Source organism: Micrasema longulum, unplaced genomic scaffold (genome assembly GCF_059751315.1).
Source record: "Micrasema longulum isolate JH-2025_06_02 unplaced genomic scaffold, ASM5975131v1 h1tg000215l, whole genome shotgun sequence".
Lineage (NCBI taxonomy): Eukaryota > Metazoa > Arthropoda > Insecta > Trichoptera > Brachycentridae > Micrasema > Micrasema longulum.
Genome location: NW_028277420.1, coordinates 411,258 through 425,743, shown reverse-complemented (window position 1 = coordinate 425,743; position 14,486 = coordinate 411,258). Strand labels below are relative to the sequence as shown.

The 14,486-nt window shown below is 32.5% G+C and overlaps 1 protein-coding gene across 1 annotated transcript in view; it reads right to left on the bottom strand.

The window, feature by feature from the left end:
• The window catches only part of osa (trithorax group protein osa), a 185,793-nt gene extending 179,365 nt beyond the window's left edge, over positions 1-6,428 (bottom strand). The window contains 1 exon segment of the mRNA XM_088243567.1: positions 5,501-6,428. Coding sequence (XP_088099693.1) covers positions 5,501-5,977 — 477 coding nt within the window. The 5' untranslated portion in view covers positions 5,978-6,428.
• Between the last annotated feature and the right edge of the window lie 8,058 nt (positions 6,429-14,486).

Sequence of the window (14,486 nt, the reverse complement as noted above, 5' to 3'; positions counted from 1 at the left end):
GATAACCATTGACCACTGTCTTCCGGAGGCGAATCTTATATATAAGCGATTATGCGGAGCTTACCATTATATTCGACCATTCATAATAATGTTTTACGTTAACTTTATTTACAGAAAAACCAACAAATAAATATTATTTCTTATGCCACCGTTTGCATTTTTCTACAAATATAAATAAAAATTTTAATAAAACGCGCCCAGCGCCAGTAGTGAGCTAAGAAACTAGCCGATTATTCGAGCTTATTTCTGCATACAAATACATAAGTATACTATATTTTGAACGTCTTAAACTCAGTCGCAGTTTTTTACTCCTAGAGTGAGCTTGCAGATTACAAAAATTATTTGAAGATTCTGGATTTGGAAAACAGTATTTCGAACATTATTTCTTAAGGGCTATTTTTCTTTGAGATGATACGGTTGACATATGACCATCATTACTTTCATACGGTCGTATCGCGGGACATGTTGCGCTCGACGCGGCTGTTTTTGGCATTATTTATTTCCAGAAAAAAACGGCCAGTCGACATTTCACCGTAATGGGAATACCTAATATCTACCGGATTCATTGTGCTATTTTTTATAAAATAAGTTACGTTTCAAAGTAATGGATAAAATAGCTACACAATACAATAATATACCACGAAGTTAATTATAATCGTCGTTTGAGTTAATTTTATAGATAAGAGATGTTGTTGTATCACACAGAACCCGTTTTAATCCCCACATTTTTTCGCATATTGCCACCTTACTCTTACAACATAGTTACGTATTAATGACTCCTGTAACATATGCAGGTTTGCATATTCTGTCGCATTCCAACGTGGTGCCCTCCTGACATCCCTTCAGCCACCCGCATTCATTCTATTCCCACATTCCATTCTAATTATTAATAAACCTTTGCTCATGTGTGAGTGACCGAATTTAAAAATATATATTCTAGTGTTCCTACTTACACATTAACATCGGCTTATTAAATCGGCTTATTAAATCGGCTTATTAAAAAGCAATGGTTAAAATTAAATATATAAAATACACAAAATATAATACAACAAATTACAAATTAATTATTATATGTATTATTATATCGCGAGTCTGATCCGATTTTCGAAGCCTGCTTAGTCAAAAATTGTTTCCCATTTTCTAAAATGCCCTGAAAATATTAATAAACGGGTACGTAAATCATTAAAAAATCACAAGAGCGCAAATATTTTTTTCTTAAATCTAAGGCCGACGTACATAACATGGAGATATTCTTAGAAATACTTCCCACATTATTCTGATGACAATACCAGCTAACTAGACTAGGGAGAAAATGCAGCCTTTTAAAAATAAAATATAATTAGAAATTATGTAATTGATTTTTTTTTCTTTTGACACATATTTATTTAATTCAATGAGGAACTTCAGTCATACAGGAAATTGGATACGGTAAATGTTTTCTTGCGCGCGGTAAAAATTGGAGCATTAAATTGTTCAGCAAAGTTTCATGAAAATGTACAAAAAAAAAATTTTAAAAAATTAATAAAAACGAAATACTTTGAACGAAGTCACTGGTTTATATAAATCAACCAATGATAAGACAGTTATGAAAGATTTCCGGTTTTCTTGCCGTCAATGGACCAATGGGTAGAACTGATCGAGAATAAGCTAAAGAGAACCTCTGACGTCACACGCTGAGTTATTTTAGAAACACAACACTTAAAAAAATCATACCGCTGATAAAACAATACATAAAAATTTAAAAAAATAAAATTGTATTAGTTGTGCCTTATAACTGAATATTGCATGAAGTGTTGCAATAATATTTACACGCTAACATACCATGAGGTGGACACTGAACGTTAAATATGAGGCTGTAATTCGAATCCATTTGATTTTTTTGAGTTATAAATAAGTTCTATACGGACAGGCTTCGTGGCGCGGTTGGTTAGACGGCCAGCTGTAAAACTATCGTCGCGGGTTCGATTTCCGCCGGTTGCAAGAAAAAAATCTAAGAAAGATTTTTTCTCAATTGGTCTGGGTAATTGTAATTTAGTTTTTTAAAAATAATTTACCTCATTTCCACCAGCCTTTAAAATAGAGGCTTAGCGGGTTATTCCTTCAAAAAAACTAAAATAAGCCAAACCATATTAATTACAAAAATGTTAACTATGAGTAGGGTGCAGATTTACAGTTTTCAAATATTTAAAACTTTCGGCTTTTTTAGCTTTTATAGAGTTTTGATTACCACCGCTTTAAAAACGATCACATATTTTATGAATTAGTCAGAAGAAATTGCCAAATGTTCGAGAAACACGTTTGTAGATAAAGTAAAAAAATAAACATAAATGTGACACTAAAAAACAAATAAGGCCATCTCCACCGTTCGTTAAACTGAGTAAATATTTTTTTTTATTTGAGCGATTAATATAACCACCGAGTTCCCGTAGTGCTATTCTATAAACGTACTTCGATCAAAAAATACGATTTCCATAATGAGTTATAGTCACAATTCGTTAAAATACTCGGAAATTGAATTTAAATTTTGGAGATGACCATGTTTGTTTTGCATAGTCTGGATTTGACCAGTTTTGAAATAAATCGAATTGGAGATGGACTGTTTTGTTTTGCACTCTATCATCCATCATTTAAATTGACAAGCACACTTCTCTCGCCTGGTTTGCAATAAAAATAAATCTGTGTATCATCTGCATGGCAGTGAGATCACAATCCACATTCTTTGATAATGATTAATCTAATCTTTAGTGTATAGGAGATAGAGGAGTGGTCCGAGTACTGACCCTTGAGTCACTCCTGTAGACACCCGAAAGTTGGGTGAACTTTTACCCTGGGACACAACTGCATATTCTCTTTCATTATATATGAACTGAACCACATATGTGCCTGATCACGGATACCATAACCATAAACAACCGTAACAGTTGAACTTTTATACGTCATATGAATATATTCCTGAAGGAATAAACAATATTATTTTGAAGATTTTTTTCATAATACGGTCAAAAAATTTCGAAATTCCTCTTTAAGAAATTTATGGCGTAGCTGAGATACTAAAAACGAGCATGTTTTTGTTGAGTGACGTTAGCGGGCGCTACTCAGGGGCGACTTAGTGGTGTTACGAAATTGAAAAGTGTAAATAGCCCCATAATTACAATATTACGTTTGTATTTGAAATACTCATTTGAATATGTTTATGTACTTATAGCTATTTTAAAAAAAATACTCTTATTATTTTAATTTGATATGAATTCGCTATCCGAGTTTCTAGATTATGGTTGTAACTCACTATAATGACTTTAAAAAAGTATTCAATTTTATTTAATTTGAAGAATTGAAGAAACATGGGTGTTCAAACATAGGCAAAATTATGAATATTGTACAGTGTGTAAAGTAGTCACGTAAATCAGCCAATGACAGGCCATAAGCCCTGTAAATGTCTAAACTTCCACGATCCCTTCTCTAAAATGTTCACTATCTCTTGTTATTTGTTTAAATCCCTTGATACATACCAAGTGGTTTAAATCTACAATGATTTGAACATATAAAAAAATAATGTGAATGATTATTTCACTGCATCATTGGACTAGGATATGAGGCCCTTTATCTGGGTTTTGCGCATTAAATAATAGAGATAAGTTGTGAGGTGTTGTGTGACCAATTTAGTATCAGTATCCTATGCGTCATTTTATTTTACAATATTTAAGTAAATGCTGAACAGGCTTTTATATTTTTCGTAATTATTGAAATATAAATATATATTTGAGCTGCAGTGATATAATATACAAATATGAAAATATACATGCAAATTGTAAAAAGATCACACAAAAAATCATTAATTAGGACTAATGAGAGGGAATAATATGCATTATTTAGTATAACAATTTGAATGTAACATTTTACGCTATATACAAACAAACCGTCACGCCGTTTCCCCGTAGGGGCCGGCAGAGGATAGCACGCCACATTACTGTTTTTACATGCAGACCTCGCTTCTTCTACATTTATAGATACATCTTCGCATGCATGCACCACGATTATTCCGACTTTTGACATGTCCACTTAGAAGTATTTGTTGGAAATGGCTGTGCCATGACTTTCTCGGTCTTTTGCATCTATCAATATTCGTCACTTATTTAACATTTTAAATAAAGCGTATAATTTATTTACTTGTTAAATATATCACAGGTAGGTACTCTGAATACATTTTAAACACAAATTTGACAGTATTTAATTTGTATGAATTACTTTATATTTGTTCTTTATTATATTTTGTGTGTTTTTAAATATTGTATTCATTCATTAGGTTATCACAAAATGTTTTAATGAATAAAAAAGCAAAGGAGCTCGAAAAGCGGAGTAAGGGGAGATAATATTATTTGTTATGTATTGCCAGTTCCAGTAAAACAAACAACAATGAATTTGTACCCTTTTATGACATATACGTGGTATATTTTGGCGATTTAAGTCGTTAGATTGTCTGGAAAAATAGAATTTCGACAGTCGGCTACAACGTGCTTACTATATAAATCAAATAATAATTAGTGTCAATAGTTATAAATAAATAACAAAAAGTAAAACAAAAAAATAATAAATCACTTAATCAGTTTCGAGATCTCAGGATCCAGATCTTCACTTCTAAAAGTATACGCAATTAGTAATCAATTAAAGTTATTTCCTACACCGCAGGATTCGGTTCTCTTTTAACTCGTGGAAAATAAGTTAACTTGTAGACATAAATAAATATTCAGTTAGGTATTGAGTTTGACTGTAATCCAACATTACAATATATAAATTTTTTTTTTAAAGGAATAACCCGCTAGGCCTCTTTAGACTTGTCGGAATGTGGGAAATAGGATTTGGAAAGAAGTTATGAAAAATATACCACAACACCCAGACCCATTGAGAAAAAATATTTCTCAGATTTATTTCTTGCAACTGGCGGGAATCGAACCCGCGACGCTAGTTTCGCAGTTGGCTGTCTTACCAACTGCGCCACGGCGCCTGTCTAATTTTGAACCATTGTAACTTGTAAGTGTGTAATAAGATTCTACTCGTCCGTTTGATTTTTGAAGGGGCTAAATCTACATCCTAGATTTTAGATCCTCGTGTAATTGATATTTTGAGTAAAAAACTTCGGAGACAAATGCACAAATACTATTTATAAGACAAACGAAATCATACACCTCACTGCGACAGTGTCTTCATTACGAATCCAGGAAAATGTGGATGTGCAGTCGTTACAGGGTTACCCTCGGTGCATTCATCGGGATCTTATTTCCGAAGAAACCGTTGGATATGGATGGATATGCACCATCGACGTAGCTGGTGAAACGATAACTTTGGTATCGGTGTTAGATAAATAGAAGCGCGAGGAACATAAATAATAAAATTATGAAATGGCGTAGTTGAACCGCGGAACTATTTTTGACAGTATAAAGTGCACGACGAAAAGCTACGTTGAAAACGGACAATCCGCTCGAGTGTCGGAGAAGGGACTCACCGGCGAGGGGTTCCGGTAGGGCTGCGGGCTGTAGGGCTGCAGGGGGCGCGGCGGGTGCGGGCCCCAGGCCGGGTAGGGCGCGGGCTCGTAGCCGGCCGGGTGGCGCGGCGGCGGCGCGCCGCCCGCCTGCAGCAGCGAGTTCAGCGTGGGCGTGGGGCCCGAGGGCTGCGAGATGCTCTGGCCCGACAGGAAGTGCGGCGAGCGGGGCAGCTTGGCGGGGAAGGCGGCCCGCGGCCCGGGCCCGTGGTACGCGTCCCCCTCGGGGTAGCCGCGGTACTGGTAGGGCGGCTCCTGCTCGCCCGCCATAGGGGACTTGGCCTTTGTGTTGGCGCCGCCGCCGTCCCCCGACATGGGCCGATTGACATTTTTGTCCGTTCCGTTCTGCAACGGAGTATTTCTAGAGTCAGCGTGTTGATCCGGCGGCACTCGATCACTGTTCGCGTCGTTTTGTTGAGTTTCGGCTTGCGTAGCAGCCATGTTCGGCTCGAGGCGGCGGTTTCGCCGCCGACACCCGTCACGCGAACGAAACTAATATTTCTATGTTACGTCGTAATTATTTAATACTGAACGCGCGGAATACTGTAGATCTTCCATCACTTTAACCGTATTTCGATCACTTCACAGACACTCTTATAGAACAGCGCGAGAGAAAACGATCACATTCCGACGGTCGACATTATTCACGTATCTCCATTAGTGCGAAAGGAGGTTAGGGGAAAAGGTTACATATCGTTACGATTTAATAGAATATACACAAAAACACTCCGAAACGAGCACTCGACGGAACTATAGAATTGAAGTACCATTTTAGATTCATTTTTAAACTTGGCTTTTAGAAAGAACAAAAGTATAAAACGCAAAACGAGAGAAATCACTAAAGCCCGAACAATTTGATTCCGCCATTAAACAGCGAGTTGTTCCTGCGCTTCACTATGACTCGACACTAACTTCACGTCGGTTCATACTATTCAGTTGGCAGCGAACATGGCGGATTATTTTCGAATATTTAACAAAATAACTTAATTTGTTGTTATTAAGTGCAATTCTTTTTATTTTATTCCCTTCACACGACGGGCTTTACCTTAAACTTCAACTATCTTTACGTGTTTCATTACCGTTTTAATGATTTAATTTATGTTATGTAAATTTGTGTAGAATGTAATGGCGCGAAATTGATGAAACCTTCCGCTAACATCTTTTTTAATGTAAATAATTTACTAACCAACTAAAATTATTGATAACATTTTCTTTAACGTGTTATATTTTTTTAACTGTTTTATTCAGGTTCATTATACCCGTTTAATCCCCATCGCATACAAAAGGTAGAACAAAGCGGCTTGTTTTTCAACCACTTTCCGTTCTCTTTTTCGGCGGTGACGCTTGGTGTTGCCAGGTGTTGCTAGCTTTCAAAAATATAATTGTCAAAATATGTTTTTAAAAAGTACTTACTTGTACTTTTCATCCACATATTATTTACAAATATTATTAGGATATATTTATTAATTTAAAATAAACACGATTTACAAAACGATTCTGATTTTATGACGATGATCTGACATTGAATCATTGCATTTACTAAGACTTACACAATTCTTTCAGAATTTTTCTTCATATTTTATCATAGAAATCCTTAAAAAATTGTTAAATATCCCCATAAATTACAAGTACTATTATGCACCTATATCATTACACTACTTTCAATAAATATATATTACTATCTCGTTATTCTCCCGTTTCTATTCTTTACAGGCACTTTAAGGGTAATCTCCTCAACAGAATCTTTCCCTTTTCCTGTTTTATCCTAATTTTTTCTTATTCTTTTCATCCCTCCTAATGCTTTCGGAACGAAATCATTATTATTTAATTTAACTCTCTCGTATGATATTCTTTAAATATTATTATAAACCCATACATATTTTTATTATTTTTTTAATCTGTTCATTAGTATGTATAGAAAAAGTATTATATAATTGCGAAAAATGATTTTTTAATATGAATTGTTTATAAATTTACTGTTGTTTTTCCAAATAAATACATAAAACGATAATAATTGTTAGTGTGTAACGAAACTTAGCAAATATTTAAGTTAGTTCGATGATGTCCTAACAAAACAAAACACTTCACATTTTACACTTTTGTACATTTAAAAAATAAAAGTAGAATTAAATCCAATAAAAGTATCTTATTTTGGATACCTTACCAAGTTTTATTGAAAAATTAATAAATAATATAAATTTGGACACAAATGATCTTAATTTGACTTTGACAATAGTCCTTTATTTCATATTATATTATCCTCCTCTAACAAGTGAAAAAATAAGCTGTAGGGCAAATGTGAATACGGTTATTATTATGGATTACTTAAATATCGTTGTTTTTAGAATATAATATATAATATCTCAAAGGTTCTTGTAAGCGGTGGGCGGTTGTTGCTGTTCACAATATTCATTGAATAGGGGCACTACTATGTAACATAATAAAGTACTTAAATACCCTCACTTACTTACTGTTTTCCAGGGCCATACTGGGAAACTTCAGAGGAACATTTTTTATTATGTACTTACTTTTCAAAATATCTCAATAATTTTTTTGGAAAATAGTTTTTTTTTTAAATAAAATATTTCAGCGTGATTGGTTGGGTAGTGCAATACCCTACAAGCTGTATAACCATTACAAAGTACAGAAAAATCAGAAATAAAACAGATTAGGAAAAACATAATTTATATGATAAATAAAACAGATGTAAACAATATAAAAATAAAAAATATTTGAGGGAAAACCAACAAGGATTTTAAGTATTACAACAGAATAGAAGAAAATTTTAAAGTAGTTCATTGCAATTTGGACAAACTCAAAAAAAGGATTTAAAGAATAAATCTTAAAACAAAAGAAAGAAAAAAAAGCGTGGATATATGAAAAAATAATTGAAGAGTTAGTAAAATAGGTAACTTAACTAGGTTGACAATATTTTGAGTTTGTCCAAATTTTTGTAGACAAGGACTGGATTCGACTCCCTGGGGAGCTGTTTATATCAACATATTACAACAGAGATGAAGAATATTTAAGAGAAGGTAATATTTAAGTCTAGGCCTCTACGGGGCTTATGACCTGTCAATGGCTGGTTTAAGTGGCCACTTTACACACTGTGTAACATTCACCATTCTGCCCATATTTGAATATCTTTATTCCTTCAATTCTTTCATCTGTTGATGTTTGCCAAGTAAAAGAGCTGAAACCTTTATTTAACCTCACCCGCATAAATAAAGGTTAATTTACATCGGATATGGTGGTGTTTGCATCCCCTTTAACTCTGCATGCAATTTATGTCTTTATTCGTAAATACTATCCATACTTCGGTGACGGTAAAGGTGTATTTTAGTATTTGCATGTTGGTGTAGTGAGTGTCCTGACGAAGAGACGGGTACGTCTCCAAACCGGTAGCCATAAAAAGTCGGTAAGTGGTTTAATACTTATATTTACCAACATTAATTAAAATGTTTGACCACAAAGTTAATGCTTTGAACATAAATAATTAAATTTTCATTTCAAAAATAAGTTTTTTTTTCAAGTTTCTCATGAGCATTGTTTCTCCGAAGTTTTACGGTCTGGCCCAGAAACATTGTGTACTGAAGGTGTATTACATAAGAGAAAAATATAAATGTTTCCTTCTACGATCATCTAATCCAATAGATGATATTAGTCATCATCGTTCCCTTTTCCATACCCAGTGTTGCATTGGTAAATCAAATGCAGCATATTATAATCATCTGTTACATAAAGGTAAGGTGATCAGTATACATTTCAGGTGCCAGTCCAGTAACAATGAAATATTACTCTTTATACAACCTTTAAAATAAATCTTTCACATTCACTTTGCCAGGAATCGAACCCAGGACCTCGAATTTTTACCTGAGATCAGCCATCAAGTCGAAAACACTGATATTATTTCTATAGAAATTAGTAAAGCTATCACCCAAAAACTTTCCATACTAAATAATCAATTGAATGGGTAACTAAGCCCTATATAAGAAATTGGATACAAAAAATGTTTTCATATGACAGGTAAAAATTAGAGCTCTAAATTATATGGTAGTTTCTTGAAAATGTTTGAAAAAAATTAACTACTTTGAACAACGTCACTTGTTCATATGAATCAACCAATGATAAAAGAGTTGTGGAAGATTTCCGGTTTACTTACCGTCAATGGACTAATCTTGCAGAACTGACTGAGAAGAAGCGGAAGAGAACTTGAGACGTCACACGTGGAGTAATTGCAGAAATACAAAACTTGAAAAAATCATCGGGCTGATAATACAATACATAAAAATATTTATTTTGGTTCAGTTTAACAGTCTATTAACAAATTAAAAAAACCACTGAACTTCCTCATTGAATTTCCGAGTCGTTTTCTAAAGATATTCCTATCATGATTAATATTATCTTTAGTGACTGACCAAAGTTTCAGTTTCGGTTTCGGTTTTGCCTTTAAAATTATTTTGGGCGCGGTTTTGGTTTCGTCCAATAATTGGCGCAAACTTCGGGTCAGCCGATACCTGCGGTCGGGATGTGTCAGATTAAATTTGGCTATACTTGGGTGCATTTTATGGCTCACGACTTAGCCGCGTGACCCTAGTTTGTATCGGCTTTCAAGATCTTTCATACTCATATTATTGTAATTCCTGTGTTGTATAATTTTTTTAAATTTATTCATTCATACATATTACAAAAAATACAATAATAACGTATCCCAAACTCTATGAGGCCAAGGGCCCTGTGTTGAGTTGGGATACAACATAATAGAAAGTGGAAGTACGTACATAATTGAATAATAGCAAAAATGAAAATGAAATATTATTACATAAACATACAAATATTTTAAAGGGTATCTGGACATCACGCTTAATAGTATATAAATCTATGCAATATCTCGCAGCAGTCTCCTGCAATGATCTCTTCCCTTAGCCAAAATTCAGACTTGTACACTCCTCCTGAAAATGGCTTTCGTTTTGGAGAACTTAATATGTTCATCCGGGACATTGAACACTCTTGGGGCCACAAAAGACGAATTTCTCTGAGAAAACGTCATACGTGTTTTTGGAATCAAATAATTCAAATTAGAGGAAAATTGTATGAGCATTCTGCTGGGATCTACGTTAACACATTAAAGTTCCTATGGCGTACATTGAAGAACTGTTGAATGATCAATATTGTTATTAAAATTTTTAATAACAATATTGATCATTCAGACATTTCTTCTGGAAATGTCTGCACACAAAGCGGTTTTTGTAGAATGATGCAATTATAAAGAAGTATCTCATGATTAATTTTTGACTTCAAAATATTGAAATAAAAACATTATGCCCTATCTGCATCATTGAAACAATTTGATAGAGTTTAATATCCATGCATTTAATAACAGCATTTGCAATATTCTCGCCACGTATTGGAACTTTCAGTGGCAATAATCCAGCAATAGATCTTCTTCAGAACAAGTAGTCTTCTTTAGAAATAAATCAAATGAAGGTGAAACTTGCGCTGTGTGAGCTGCGGTCAAGTGGCTAAAGAGCCGCAGTTTGCCGACCTCTGTCTTAGACTATTTTATAATATAAATGCTAACCCAAGTGATTTTAAGTAAGTCCCCATCGGGACTCATCATCATGAGGTAGTAACTTTGAAACCGGTCAGCATAAAACTAAAAATGAAAGTGGTTTATACAAGTTTATAAACAAAGTGTAAAATGTCAGATTACCACAAACTGAAAAATGTTTTTGATAATAAAAAAAACAAATATATTTTTTAGTCTTAACTACTTTCACGATTGTTGATTGAGTGATTAAATTTAATACGTCAAGGTAACCACTATGTACAATGATCAAATTGAGTTTTTTGTCTGTCATGTAAGTACATAACTGTATTAATCAATTGAAGTTATTAAATATTATCATTCCACTAGGATGGTGCATTGGTTTTCAATTTGCAGCGTATCAGCGGACATTTGTGATATCCTCGGTGATACTGCAATACCACATAACCTGTTTTTTTAAAGAAAACGTTTTACCGAAATAAATGCATTAGAGAGACCAAGAGCCGATATTTTAAAATTATTTCCACTTTTTATCTAAATAATGATAGTTTTTTAGATACTCCAGTGGTATTTTTGGTTGATTAAAATTGCAAATACTATATTTGCAGAACGATTTTTAGGTTCCTATCAAAAAATTCAATTGATAGTTACGCGGTTTTGCAGTATCACCGACGATATATTATACTCAAAAGCAAGATGATCAACCTTACGTTTCAGGCACCATCAATTGGAATTGATATTAATATTCAATTGACCCGAGAGATAGTTTCTAAATGGTAGACAGTAATTTTATGCACAATATACCTAGCTAAAGAAATGAATTTAATATTTTTTCTATGAGTGAAGCCAAAAATAAAAACACAGTAAATTGGTTAAAATAATTTTATTAGGAGCGATTTATTTACAAGCAACAATAAGGAAACATTTACCTAAGTTTCATTTAGTTTGTTATTGTGGAAATGTTGTAATGTGAGTTTTATAACAATTCTTACATTACGCTTTCATTATATTCTAAATGAATGTAATTGTGATGACACGATTGCACAAATAACGATTTCTAAACACACTTTTATTATTGTTTTGTGTTTATAGAAATAAAAAATAGTATGTAAAAACAAATGTACAATAAAAAGATTTAATTTATATAGAATGAGAAAAATAAAACCAAAGAATACTTCCATTGATAATAAATTTATCAATGTAACATTTTTATGTTTTCAGTTTAATTTAATACAAAAAGATGAAGACATACAACCATCAATGAAGATAAAAATGGTAAGTAATACAATGATTGCTGTAAAAACATTTACATATAGATATAAATTAAGCTCAATTTTATTTTAGATTAAATTTTGTAAAGAAATTTAAATAACTAGGTCACTTGTGAAAATTAAGAAATGTAATTTTTAATGGAACTCTGTCGATGAGAAAGTCTGTCCTCACCAAAGATGTTATTCTTATTACAAGTCCAACATTTTAAATTTTAACATTTACCTTTACCGGTATCGTAAACTTCAATCTTTACTGTATCCGGTTGACACAACACTCACTAAAGATATCTATTATTGAACCTTAGAGTAATACACAATGATTTTAAGATTGACATAACGTCGCTTTAGTTCGTTTTTGTCCATGAAACCATTTTTAACAAAATTGAGTTAAGTGAACAGGAGTTTTGAGAAAGCCTTAATTTATAAAATTAAAAGAATGTTTTTTCCAAATTGTTTAAAGTGATTTTAACAAATTTTGTCTCGAGTTGTGGTCATTATTTATGCCCATTTCATTAAAAAAAACTTTAAAGCTATATTTCTGCAGATTTGTGTTTTGGTCTGTTGGATAAAAACTAACTGAAGCGATGATAAGTGAAAACATATTATTTCTAAAAGAAAACAAAAAAATAATCAGACTATTTTTTTTATTCTTGAAATTAAACTTTGTTTTTTAATTATTATTTATTAATATAACTACCTACACTAAAAGTTCTCAATATTATACTGCGTTTTATTTTGAAGAGTGAACTTAAAATTCACAATTTATTGCTGAGAGGAAACAATAAAATTATAAGAAAATTTATTACAAAAAACCGTAGAATTGTTTTTTTTATCCTGATTAACATTTTAGAATTTTGCAGGGAATTCTTTAAGGAAATCAATTCGATTTGGAATAAATACTGAGATCAATGTTTCAAACTTAAAATAAAAGGAAAACATTGTACAACGATTATTACAAAAAAAAAGGTGGTTTGGTTTAATACAGGGACATGTATTCATATTTACATATGTAGTAGTTTCAGATTAAAATATTACAATATTTTGATCAAACTTTTGGAAATGTTGAGTAAAAATTGACCGAACAATTTTGAACTCGATTTGTTAAGTAGTTTCAGAGAATTATAAAAGTGATTCATTATTCACATTGTGTATATAAAATATATCATTTTAGTATCAAAATCTGTTTTATGTAAGGCACTCCACACAAGAATGCATGTGAATTAGTCTAATTTCAATATGATTTTTGCCTTAACAGTTTAATTAATGGAAGTTAAACAGTTGTTATTACTAAAAAGACATTAAGAAAACTAAATTTACCTAAATTATTTAGATAAATAATAATGTCATAATTGGAATTGTGCAAGCTATATGACCGTGTCGCAAAAGTAATACATACATACATAATATTATTTCAGTTGGATCAGTTTAGTTGGACAAATTTTTAAGTCGAATTTTGGTCGTAAGATGTATTTATTGGCTGCATTCGAACAATAACTCTAACTTTATAAAATGTCATTTCATAACTGCAGGATGTAACAAAGTCCGCACGGAAACTTCAAATGATGCTATAACGATGGTGCCACACAATGCTCAATTAAATATTACCATATTAGAAAAGTACAATACATCAGTAAATTTTAAGTTATTTCAAGTGTATTACTATGCAATTTTGATATGTTTTTATTATAAAATATAAATTTGTCATGAAAATATCTACACTGGGCAATGATAATATATATGTATTCGTTTCAGAGTCAAATTTTAAAATCAATTCTATATACGTGAGGTAATAAAAATAAAGCATCGGCATCCTAACTACAAACAAAAATAAATTTGATTTTTTTTTAATGAATTGATTAACAGGGGCGTACCGTGACTACTGAGCTGTTATATAGTGCTATATAGAAAAGTTAATATCTCTTACGATTAGTAATATTTGTTAGTGCTCAGTACTGGCAAAAAGTACCCGGTCAGCACCGACAAAGGTTGCTTTTCACCTAATAAAGCTTAGCCGAAACCAAGTGAGGGTTATCACAAGAGCCCTCGCTAAAACACCTTGCTAAAATAATGAACATTCCTGAAACTTCTAGATGTAAGTTCTGCAGTGCAGATGAGGAAACACAACTCTACA